Genomic DNA, 12109 nt, shown 5'->3' with positions numbered 1-12109 from the left:
CAATGGTCTTTATGCCATTTCTTCCTGAAGTTAGCGCAGGCAGTGACAGCGAAAGAAAGAGGATACAGTGAGACCCTGTTGTTTAATTGCTGGAATGACTATTAACAGTAAACTAGAGTAATTACAGCATCCCCATAATTTCTCTGACCCAACAAATTCATCCTAAAAACATGAGAGGAGGATCAGTCACCTGAGCATTCCTCTGGTCAGGATGGACACAGCTCAGGCCTTGGGTCAACCTGAAACAGATGTAGACCACCTACTAATAAAACTCAAGCTTGGAGCTACGTGGCTGTTTGCCAGGCATTGAAGCAGTAAGCAGTTTTCAGTGTGCCCTAAAATTTACTGCAGATTTCCCACATCAGAATGAATACAGAACTCTTACCAGGAAAACAACAAGATTAAGATACTTTTTAAGTGACCTGCAAAATCATCTATTGGATGTCTGCATGGCTGAGTCATGGGCATTTGCAGCTAACAATAATATATTCAGATTTTTTTCTTTACGGGAAAGAATGGGGGATTGATCCTGGAATGTTAGTTATTTTATCTGATAGGCTCTAATGAGTTCAACACAACCAAGAGCATTTCAGTTAGATGAACTCTGACATCCCTTGTCAGTCACTGATTTTGCAAATGGGGGAGAACTCCAGGCTGCAAAAAGGCCTTTTTGTACTGAATTGTACTTGGCCATTAGTTACAGTCAAAGAACTTCTGATTACATTTTAATCAGAATACCTTTTCACAGATCTTTTATTTTCCACGTCAGGAACCAGCATTCCAACTCTACACATAGCTGAAATTCACCTAAAACCTGTGAGTTATACAAGGAAAGGCACACACTGACATCATTCTTCACAAACAGAAAGTGTCACTTTGAATACAACAAATTCAATGAACTTTAAGGTCAATAGACACAACGCTTTTTGCTGCTCCATTTCTGTTTTCATCTCAGGTAAGTACATAAAGCATATTTTCATCTTTCCTCCTCTATCAAGTTTATGAAGTGGGGTTTAATGTCAGGGCAAATCAGATCTCCAGACCAAATGCCCCTAATCTGAGCCTTACACTTTATTCACAACAGCTTGACTGGTCTTAATTTGAAATATACCCAAAACACACATCATTCAAAATTTCTCTAAAACCCGTTATACTAAATCTTGTTAATTTTACCACATTTTTAAAAGTATATTCAACTGACTCACAGGTGTGCTAAGATGTCCAACACACACAGGCTAAAGCAAGACCAAAAACACGGTGCAAGCCTGAGGCCTCCTCTTGCAACGAACCACAAACCCAGAACCTTCCACCCATGGAACATCATGCAGGAGTAAGGATCCAGAAATTATCTCCTAAACCATATTGATGAGGTAGAGGTGACAGTAATTCAAAAAATTATTGTTCTATATGATGGATCCAACATCCAGCATGAGCAGAAGGTGTCAGAAGTCCAACAGAATTCAAAAAGGTTAAATTAACAGGGGTTTTAGTTTTAAATCTTACTAAAACCACAAAATGTACTGGCCATTGTCTTCATCTAACTTCTGCTGAATTAATGTTATAATTTCTATAGAATGTTTAGAATTATTTTAAAAAAATCTGATAGTGAGAAACATCTCTGATATGTAATCTATACATACTGGTTTTTAAAATTCCATACAACATTTTTATATTTATTCTACCGCACTTTCTAAAAAAGACCTGTAAGTCTAAGACCCGCCGATTCTAGAGGTTTCTCCAGAAGTCTGTTTTCTAACAACATGAAGTATGGAACTTTGTACCACATCTTTGTGTTCTTCAAATGTCTTTACATTTCAGGAAATCTAGTCTTGCAGGAAGTAACGTTTCATTACACACTTTTGGGCTAACGAGCAAAATACGTTTCTGTATAAAGAAGGTATTTATTTTTCCAAAGACAAAATATTTAGCCACCTAAAATAAAGTAGTTTACACTCCCTTCCCCGCACTTCCTCCAACTTACCAGTAATGTCAGCGTGCATCTGCACGAAGAGAGGATTCTTGCTCAGTCCACCGCACAGAAACAGCGTGTTGATGTGATGCCCCGCAGCCTGCATAGCTTCCAAAATATGTCTTGTTCCTAACTTCAAAAAGGGAAACAAACAAACAAACAAACAGATGAGCACGGGAGAGCTGCCACAGGAACAGATCTTAAAGCGCAATTTGCCTAATGAATGATACCAGTAACTGTCCCTACCAGTAACCCGAGGGCTGGGAACAGCCCTGCAGGGGTATGGCTGCTGCTTCGCTTCCAGCCAGTAACAGCTATTGTAATTAAGAACTAGAAAAATCAAAGAGACGGCACAAGGAATTGGGAAATCCACAGGCAAAGTATAACGCAATACACACCTCGGGGCTGGCTGAAGAAGTGAAGATGTACCGGTACACAGGGATACAGGGAAACAGGACTTACAGGGATATACCGACAAGGGCCAAGACAGGGATTAGGAGAAGACACCGAAACGGGCACCAGGAAAACTGATGGCACTGATGAGCGGATGTTTGTGACCAAGTGCAGCACAGCACGGAAAATATTTCCAGAGCCAGAATTGAAACCTACATGGCAAAGACATCCCCAGCAAAAACTTTTATTTACTTTGTACAACAGCATCTGAAAATCACTCTCAGTATAGAGGTTTCAATTCTGAAGCCAAATAGCACAACAGAACAAACAAAACAAACCAACCAACCAAACAAACAAACAAAAAAAACCACCACAAAAACACAACAACAAAAAGAGCAAATAAACCCCTGAATTTTCTGTCTTTCCAGCAAAGGAAAAGGAAAACCTGAAGAATTTTTTATTGGCTTAGCTATTTATCTTGGCCTTTACCCTATGCAAAATAAAATGTTCCGTTTCAAGCCTGGATTAATTGAAACATCTAAAACATAGGCACAGCTTTACACTTTTCAATTATAGTCTCCATTCTGAGAAACACAAATTAGAACAGCTCAGTGTTCCACTTTGCAAATGATGAAAACAAATGTTTTGCCATAAAAAAAAAAGTTTCCTTTGCTTGCCTCCAACTCCCGACTGAAGTCAACCTTCTCCCTCTTTCCTCTTGCAAGAACATTTTCCATTTCTTTGACAAACTATTTGTCCAACCCTAACTCCCAGCTCTTTATAATACTTTGGAAGTTAATTTTCAAACCCGGACTTGACAAAATGCCAAATTTGAGCCAAAATTTTGCCTGAACTGACTCTTTGTAGGCAGATTCCCCACAAAACATAATCTGGTCAGAATTTTCACAAACCATCGTTTAAGTTTTCTCGATGCTATGCTGCAAGTTCATTAAGAGGTCTGCAGCCCACAGTAAACCCCTCTTCAAACAAAAGCTACTGAAAATTGAGTTTCATTGGACTGGAGATGTTTCCTGTGAATGGCACCGCTCTGGAGAGGCTGTCAAATGTATTTTGGTTTTTCAGGCAAGCGGTTATGAGGAACTTTAGCAGCCGCAACAGCAGCTGGCTAAATCCATCGCTTCCCTATTGACACAAAGGGCTCATTTCCAAATCACACAGCCACAATTTTAATTATGGAAAAATAAACTGCTCTAAAAAGAGTCCGTCTCCTCAGAACAGGCTTGATGGCCACAATTATCTCTCTGATCGTGTTCTCATCTGTCTAACTGTTGCATTGCATTTTGCAATGAATAGGTAAAAGGATATTCTCTTTCACTACTTCTGAAATTCAAATTTATTAACAACTTCTCTCACAACATACACACTCAAAGACCCTGAGAAAGAACATGCTGTGAAAATTATTTTGTGTTTACCTGCCTGGAAAATTGTATTCACATAGCAATTTAAATTAAAGCCAGACGTATTTCACTGTGGGTAGAGGGGATCTAATTTAATCCTGGGTTGGAGAAAATGCAAATTGAGGGGCTTGAAATGCAAATTTTATATAAAAAGAAAAAAGAGTCTCCTGCTGAAAAGAAAACTAGAGATTAACATTCTGTGGGTAGGCTTACACTTTTTACAAGATTTTTACTTAGGTTTAAAGTTTATCTTGCACCCATTGAAGACAGCTAATGGTACAGGATTGGGACTGTCATGAACTAGAACTTTTTCCTTCAATACAAGTGAAGCTACAATTGGGAGTGACGGAGTATGGGAGGAAAATTACATTTCCTAGGTATTACATTAGCAATTAGTAAATATATCAAGTCAAAACCAAGTCTACTCTGTCTACTCTTTAGTTACTGTTTCAATAGCATTTTAGGAAAAATTAATTTCCGTTAACTTACAATGAAGAGAAAACTATGGTATGACCTTTTTATATCTCACGATCAGCACAATTAGCTATCACAAAGAAATGCAGAGGCTGAATTCAGCTTTCACCACAGTATTTGAGTTTTACAACAAAATTTGAGTTGTATCATGTAAGGAGATAATAGGTGACTTTCCCAGGATTTCCAGCAGAGAACGTTTCCACTTCATTAGCACGATATAATAATGGAGCACCTGTTAAATATTGGAAAGTTTCTTTCAGGGGCAATATCAGTCGCTGGCATTGTTTAAACTCTCCTAGATATTCTTATTTAAATGGTGGGATTATACTGAAGCATCAGGTATAACCAAGCTACATTCAACTTATAAAGGATCAAAACTCACAACAATGAATTCCAGGCTGGGGTTAAGTTCTTGTTATTTGCTGAAGAGGGAGAGTTAACACATAAGATGTACAATTCACGGTAAATTTACAGCAGCCGCCCACCCTCTATATCCCAGATGGCTGACCCAGCCTAGCAAAGTTGTTGTTTAACCAGTAGAGGAGCTTGGAAGTTTTCCAACTGAACAGAGTTTTGTCAGGAGAACTCTCCAATCCATCAAACTGTTTCACAAAAACACCTCAACAATTAAAAAACAAACAAACAAAACAACCCACCAAACAAACAAACAAAAAAGATGTCAAAGGAATGACAATTTCAATCACCAGTGCCTGGGCATAGCAAGCTCCATTGAAAATAGCCTGCACCAACCAGGGTTCCAAAACAACTTCTTTGACCTGGTTTTCACTTGAAAGTAGAACTACTCATGAAGTTGAAATCCCAGGTTCCAGACAAAATCAGGGCAGAAACAAAAGTATTCCAACAAAATTACCCATCTCTGCATGTTAGCAAATATTGCGGACGTTTCATGAAGACAGTCTCCCTGCCTGCTTTTGCAGGAACATGTGCACCGGCTGAAGACCTGACACAGGAGGCAACTTCTTGCCTTGCAGCAAGGAAATCAAGGCAGGAACGAGCTCAGGTCCATTTGGTCTGTAGCGTTATGGACTGAATCACAGACCCACCCTGACTCGCTGTAGTACAGAGTTCCGACTCATGTAACAGGCAAGCAGGGGAACACCCACAGATTTAGGAATAACGTGAAGCTCAAGCATTTTAGGGGAGTGCAAGTTCCTTCATACAATCACCAAAGCTTTTTCTACTCCTCTCAGCTTCCCTCTAGACAGCCCGTGCTGTTCACTCTGTCCATTACAGCATCAGCCTTTTCCCCCACAGCTGCACTAGAGGCAAAAGCTCAATTTACAGAATTGCCATAAGGAGAAAACATTTTAGGGGCACTGCCAATTATCCTACAGTAGGGAGTAGTCACCAATGAGTGCAAACAATATCTTTCTCCTTTAAGAAGTTCCTTAAGTGAATTCATCTATTATTAGAAATCTGTTTAGCAGAAGGGAATGACCAGTCTGCCACAGAACATGACACAATTCATTTATTCTTTTATGCACTTAAAATGGCTTACAGCAATGGCTTGAATCGTGGCCAAGTAGATAAGGGCAAGTTCATCCAGACCCCGAGACAGTGTTAGTCCAACAACCTGCGCAAAGATCAAAAAGAAACTGTACAAATCCAGCCAAAGTAAAACTCTCTTATTTTCTATGGTTTCTTGTTGTAACAAGTTCAAAGTGCTAATTCTAAGCCCTGCTTTTGTGAGCTGTACACACAATGTTATGTTCAACATGTTATTCCCGATCTGGGAAGACCACATAAATTGTTCTTGCCCTTGCAAAGAAATAAAGAACAAACAGCGTATTGTATGGGATTAGAGATAGATTAACTCTGACAGTTTTATGTTATGACTCAGATATTGCTTGTGAATGTATTTAATGTAATAATGTGAAAATGCTATTACATAAAAATAACTTTCTAAAAGCATTTCTCCCCCTCCTTTCTAAGCACCCTAATACTGAAAAACAATTAATAAATGAAGACTCTATCTTAACCTCTTTTCTCTGACATAAATCAATACTGCACTGTAGTTACTCTGGATTAATGTAAGCACAGGCAAGACCTGAATGCAGCCATAATAGTGGCAGGAAAAAATAGGTTGCTGTTACAAACATTTGTATACAGCCATCATACCAGGAAATTCTGCTTCTGCTGCAGCATATAATACTTTCATAAAATCATACAGGTAGTATTAGAACTCAAAACTACATAAGCCATCTATTTTTTCTACTGTTTTCCTCATTTGTGGCTCAAAACATGTTGCAGTGTTTATGTCTACCTTTTCCTACCTCAAGCTGAAAGACAGCAGGTTTTGGTGCTGGTGAGGAGCTTGAGGTACTCACTTCAAGGACAATATGTCATTTTGAAGTATATTTTTGCATTATTCACCAGGTATTTTAATACCATCAGATTACAGCTTCTGTTACGGTCCTGTGCAGTGAGTAGCAGTGCAGTGTGCTGTGACCAAACGTAAAGATGGGCTGACATTCGCCAGCACAGGTTCTCTGGTGAGCTTCCAAAAGCTGCTGTTTCTGGTTCCACATTGCAATGCTCTGAAAGTTTTTTTTGCACAGAACACAGCATTTCAAGGCCTTCTGAATTCCAAAAGCAGCATTTTTAAAACCACAAGCCAGAATCAGATCAGGTTTACCTTTGAACAGATGTATGAAGCACTGTAGTTGCATATTTCCAATCACGAGAGCATCTATGCCCATTTTTAACAGAGCAATTTCTCAGGTTCTGTTGAAATACACTACCCAGCAACTCTAATAGAGCACATTTACTAAACATTGATCTGTTTAAATCAAGCAATTTCTCCTTGGAATGCTTCATTCCTTTCCCAGGTAAGCATACCCAAATTTGTGTTGAAATTCATTGCAACAGATAGGCAAAATGTGATAGACAGGCGAGTAACAACAGCAAGCACTGCTAGTCATGAAATGTGATTCTTAGGAAAGATACTGGGAGACACACAACACTCCACATATTTCCAGAAAATAAATGTGGCTGTAGTGATATCTGAACTACAATGATCTCTGGTTTTCTACTGAAACATTAGCACACTTCGAAATGCTGCAAGAAATCCAAATCCTATGGGATAGTTTAAATAGCTAAGGAGGAGTATGCTCAAAATTGGAAAAAAGCCCCTTCCAAGTTGTTTTTTTTTTTTACCCTATATTGACCTTTTTGCAAAGACAGGCTGTTTCTTACCATGCCCTTTAGTGTCAGATCTGTTAAGGGAGATCTGTTACCATGGAAATCTGGCCAAACATGGAGATCAACAGTGAGGAAACCCACAGGCAAAGATTTCTTAATCACATCCAGGTGACTGTTCAAGTATGTATATATACTGTGAGCACTAGGAAAAAACAAGTTGGAAAAAGAGTGGAGGAGGTTATTCATCAAACATAAAACATTGTACTATCATCAAATGCAGAAAACCCATCGAAGATGCCAAATCCCAAATTTTCCCAAATTCCTCAGTTTCACAGGAGGAGGGGAGATAAAGGGAGTTTGTGATCTTGAATTTGTACATTGCCTCATCCCGGTCACTAATGAGCCAGAGCTGTTTGATATTTTGGGGGCTGATGATGCTTGTCACTAAAAGAAAGGTGCTGACACTGTGAAAGAAGAGCCTAGAAAAAAAGCTGAGAGGCAGAAAACTCAATTGCTCTACAAATGTTTAAAATTTTCCCTGATTTATCAATAGCACTGGACTTACAGCTTTCCCTTTTTAACCCATAATTATTTCATTATGTGTTATGATTAAAATGCAGCACTAAGGGTGGAGGAGAGAAAGCAAGAGGCTGCTGTTTTAGGGAGGAGCTGAATACAGACCTAAATTTGTATGCAAGTTTATATACTACACCCAAATCTACAACATCCAACAGACTTTTTTTCCTGGATCAACAGTCATTTTAGGACTAACATTAAACTCTTCAGTGCTTCGGCTTGCAATGACATTCCATCTAAAAAATGTTGCAATTATGCTCAGAATATTTTTTTCAAACACTCATCCTATCATAAAGATTCATATATATACTTTTCAACCCCTCAGAAACCTCCAAGCGGGGTATTTAATTCTAGATATGTGGGTCAATAATAGCATCTAACCCTAATTACAATTGATTAGTCATTGTCTCATCCACTGTAGACCCAAACAGTGATATTCATTTAGCCTCTACATGTATATTCAATCACGCACTAATGAGATCCCTAAGGGAATTTGGCATATGCTTTACTAGTTTGACTTCTGACCTGCTAGCAGCTGTATATTTATACTTTGCAATCAACCATTCAGCTGCATGTTTTTTCAATTATACCTTACCATGTGTATGCTATCAGAGGATATCATTCAAAATGAAGTACACTTGGAAGACATTAAAATAACTAATTCACATCATTATTCACCTACTTTAAAATGTACTTTATGTGTCTTCCTGGACCTGAATTATGATAATTTTGAGGTTACAATCATTTTTCCCCCTTGTTGTAAAAGTGGCCCTATTTTCTACATCCTTAAAGACTGCACTATAAGCAGTACATGCTAAGGACAAAGTCATTTTATTTCCAGTCTAAGCCACGGCTTGACTGTTGGGAAGGAAAAGAAAGGAAAGCTCCACTCAACCACAGACCTACCAGACATCCCACCTGGTATCTGATCTCCTTCCTGCTTGATTACTCTCGCAAGGATTAGTCATTCATGCAGCTCTGACAGAACACAAGGGCTGTACAAAAAGGCTGAAGTCAGCCAAATATACTTAAGACCCACATAACCTTGGAATTACACTTTTTTCCCCCCCTCACCTTTTACTTTTTTTTTTTCCCTACAAATATATATGGGTTCAAGGCACTACATTTGGACTCAGTGACTGACAAATTCCTTCAAGCACTTGCCAGTTCTAGTTTCTACCCTGTTTGTGTTATACAGAGTATTACGCCATCAGCTCTCTGGAGCTTTTTCTATTCAATTCTGTTGGAGGGTACCAGCATCAGCTGGATCTGACTTGCAGAGTTGAGCACAAGTTATTGCTATTAAAAAGGAGCTATGCTGAAACTAGAGAATAAGAAACCAATGCAAGTTTTACCAGGGTTATGTTCATATTAAGGACATAACTTCAAAAAGCAACAAGAGGTCGGCATTTAACCTGTTCAGGAAACGTGGAAGATGCCAGCAGGTATCTTTCAGGAAAAAAATATCTAAAAATTTAGATTTCTAAAACTAAAAGAAAAAAGGGCTCTGAAACATCTAGAGGTACTGCCAAAAATGATGAATATGTTCTGCTTGGAAGATCCCAAAATTGCTGATAGATACTGTGTGTATCACTTCACTGCTTTTCTTCAGGAGCCATTTCTTTGCATGAGGAAATGGCATTGAGAAGTGAAGGAAAGGAAATCCTGTCCCAAAACATAGTGTTTCACAAAGCACCAAAGGACATATAATCTTTGCTGTCAGTTAAGACACTTTTTCCCTCCAGATTAGAAACTGTGATTCTGTGAAACAGAAGTATTTAAACTTTACAGCATAAATGATTATATTATTTCATTTTTTTCCCTGCTGTAGCCTACCTCTACAGGATTTAATGTAGCAGTGATGGCCAGATGTCAGACCTACACAATACATAGATTGAAGAATTAAAGCGGTATATACACAGCAGCTTCTGCAACTCACTGAACTACATGAGAACACTTGAGGTTTGTTGCTCACAGAGCATGTCAATTAGTTAGATTGAATGCTAAATTTACAGCTGTCCAGAAAACCCTCATGTAATTCAACCCTCTCCATTTCCAGTAAAAGAAGGGAAAAGAGAACATGGGAATAGTACTGGGAGGGTTGCACAAGACTGGTCTTCAGCACCAGTGCTCAGCAGAAGCTGTTTTCTTACAAGATCATTCAAGCAACTCGCGCCCTCCCGAGTTACCACAAATTACTGAAACAGCAGTAAATGCAGCTTGCACGCTCTTGCTCCTGGGAGAAGCAAAGGACCAGAAGTCTGCAGGATAAAACTCCTGCAACGAGCTGCTTGGTTCCCACTGTCAAACCTGCTTCTTAGAGGCGCTGGCAGCCTGGCACAGAGGCAAGAGGCACAGATTTGTGACCTCAGATGTTGTTTTTCTAATGATCCAGATACGTGAGTGCGTTTTATCACTACAAAACCAGCCTAACTCTTCACAGTGTTGCACTAGCACAGGAAGTAAATGTAATATGCAATTGCACACCTAAGTATGGAATTCTTAGTTTATTTTCTTTCAATGACTATTTGCAATGGCTGAACACACCCATACAGAAAATATACTGAATATAATAAACTAGATTCTCTGAAATATTCTGCTGAGATCTCCAGGCACATAATCTATCAATCAATCTATCTATCAACCATCAGACACTATGTTTTTATTAAGTATACAACTTAATGTAAGTTAACACAAAATCAAAAGTTTGGGCCAACACTGTTGACTAAAACTGTGCCTTGCACTTGTTTAGCTACTGCTCCGAATCTCTGTGATAGGGCTGAAGCTTGTGCTCTATGTGTAGAAAGACATTAAGAACTAATAAGAAAAAATCAGTTCAAATTGTAAAATCCCTTACGTTTGGTTTGTTCAAATTCTTTAACGAATATTTGAGAAGGAAAAGAAGAAAGAGGATAGGGAGAATTAATAAGAGTCTTGTTTACTAAATTTATAGCTTTCCAAACATTTCATTAGGAGAGTAATATCTGGAAAGTGTTATAAAAATACCACTGAGCATCATCCTTCTTATAAAATAACTCTTTTTATCAATGTTATCCTCCACAGCTTTACTAACTGCAGGAGACTCAAATAAAAAGTTATGACACCATACACTCGCGTATCATGTAGTCCTATTCCCGATATTCTGCATTTAATGTCCTGTTCACAATCCAAGTTTTTTGCACTACAAAATTAGTTGTGATCAGTCAGTTCAGCGTCAGACCCAGTATACACAAGCAGGGCACAGTATACTAATTTATCCAACACACAAAACGTTTATCCTGCTATTACAGACTAAACTGCTTGTCTTATGTTTGTGCTTCATATGGGGGCACCGGAAAAATGGCCGGGTAGCCAAAATTTTTGAAAAAAACCCAGATCAATCCTTATCCCAAACATACACAGATGCATTTATTTCCTGATTTCCTTTTTGAAATAACAACAAAGAGAACTCTAGGAAGCAGGAATCTATTTCATATTGAATAAGTCAAATACATTTCTGGGAATCCTGGCCAGGCTGTTAACAAACAAATAAGACACTGGGCACTACAAAGCGTGGAAGTGTCATTCAGAGAAACCAGGTAGCTTTATCCCTCCAGGGAGAACTGAAAATAACTGCATAACTGCATGCACTTAATACATCTGTCAGGACTGAACGACGCCTTTTAGGCCAGAGTGATAAAATGAAGACAAAATGCCAAGTTTGCCGTTTTTTTCTTTAATACAAGGAGGAAAAAGAAATTAAAAGATAACCAAATTTTCATCCAATGTGCCTAACTGTTGAGCTACGATCTCTCTGGGAGTGACATGAACCATCCTAAAAGGAATCCAAGCCAAAATAGCCTGAGAAAGTCCAGATCTGACAGAAGTGTCTGGACTGTCTTCATCCACTTGTGAAGCAGACCAAACTAAAATTCCACATTGCACACAGCCTCCTGCTCAAGGAATCCTGGAGTTACCTCCAATTCACTCCTATATCTTAAGTTTCGCCTGAAAATTCATCCTGGGTTTGTCTGTTCTATTTGTGCTGCCATGCAGGACTTTTTCATACAACGGCTCTAACTTGTTTTAGATGACTGTTCCAAAAATATTGAATAATGTCTTCCTAAGTAAGCTATAT

General features: G+C 38.6%; 1 protein-coding gene across 1 annotated transcript in view; it reads right to left on the bottom strand.

Moving 5' to 3' along the window:
* FGGY (FGGY carbohydrate kinase domain containing) overlaps nucleotides 1-12109 on the bottom strand; it is a gene marked incomplete at its 3' end in the record, with an annotated part of 308876 nt that overhangs the window by 27362 nt on the left and 269405 nt on the right. Inside the window, exons 12-14 of the mRNA XM_080348952.1 lie at nucleotides 7471-7618; nucleotides 5774-5848; nucleotides 1982-2102 (exon numbers count right to left, since the gene is read on the bottom strand). Of these exons, the coding sequence (XP_080205078.1) occupies nucleotides 1982-2102; nucleotides 5774-5848; nucleotides 7471-7618 (344 nt within the window). The remainder of the gene's footprint in view (nucleotides 1-1981; nucleotides 2103-5773; nucleotides 5849-7470; nucleotides 7619-12109) is intronic.

Source organism: Nesoenas mayeri, assembly GCF_963082525.1.
Source record: "Nesoenas mayeri genome assembly, chromosome: 8".
In the NCBI taxonomy this organism is placed as follows: Eukaryota; Metazoa; Chordata; class Aves; order Columbiformes; family Columbidae; genus Nesoenas; species Nesoenas mayeri.
The sequence above is the reverse complement of the archived record's forward strand: the minus strand, read 5'-3'. Positions and strand labels throughout refer to the sequence as shown.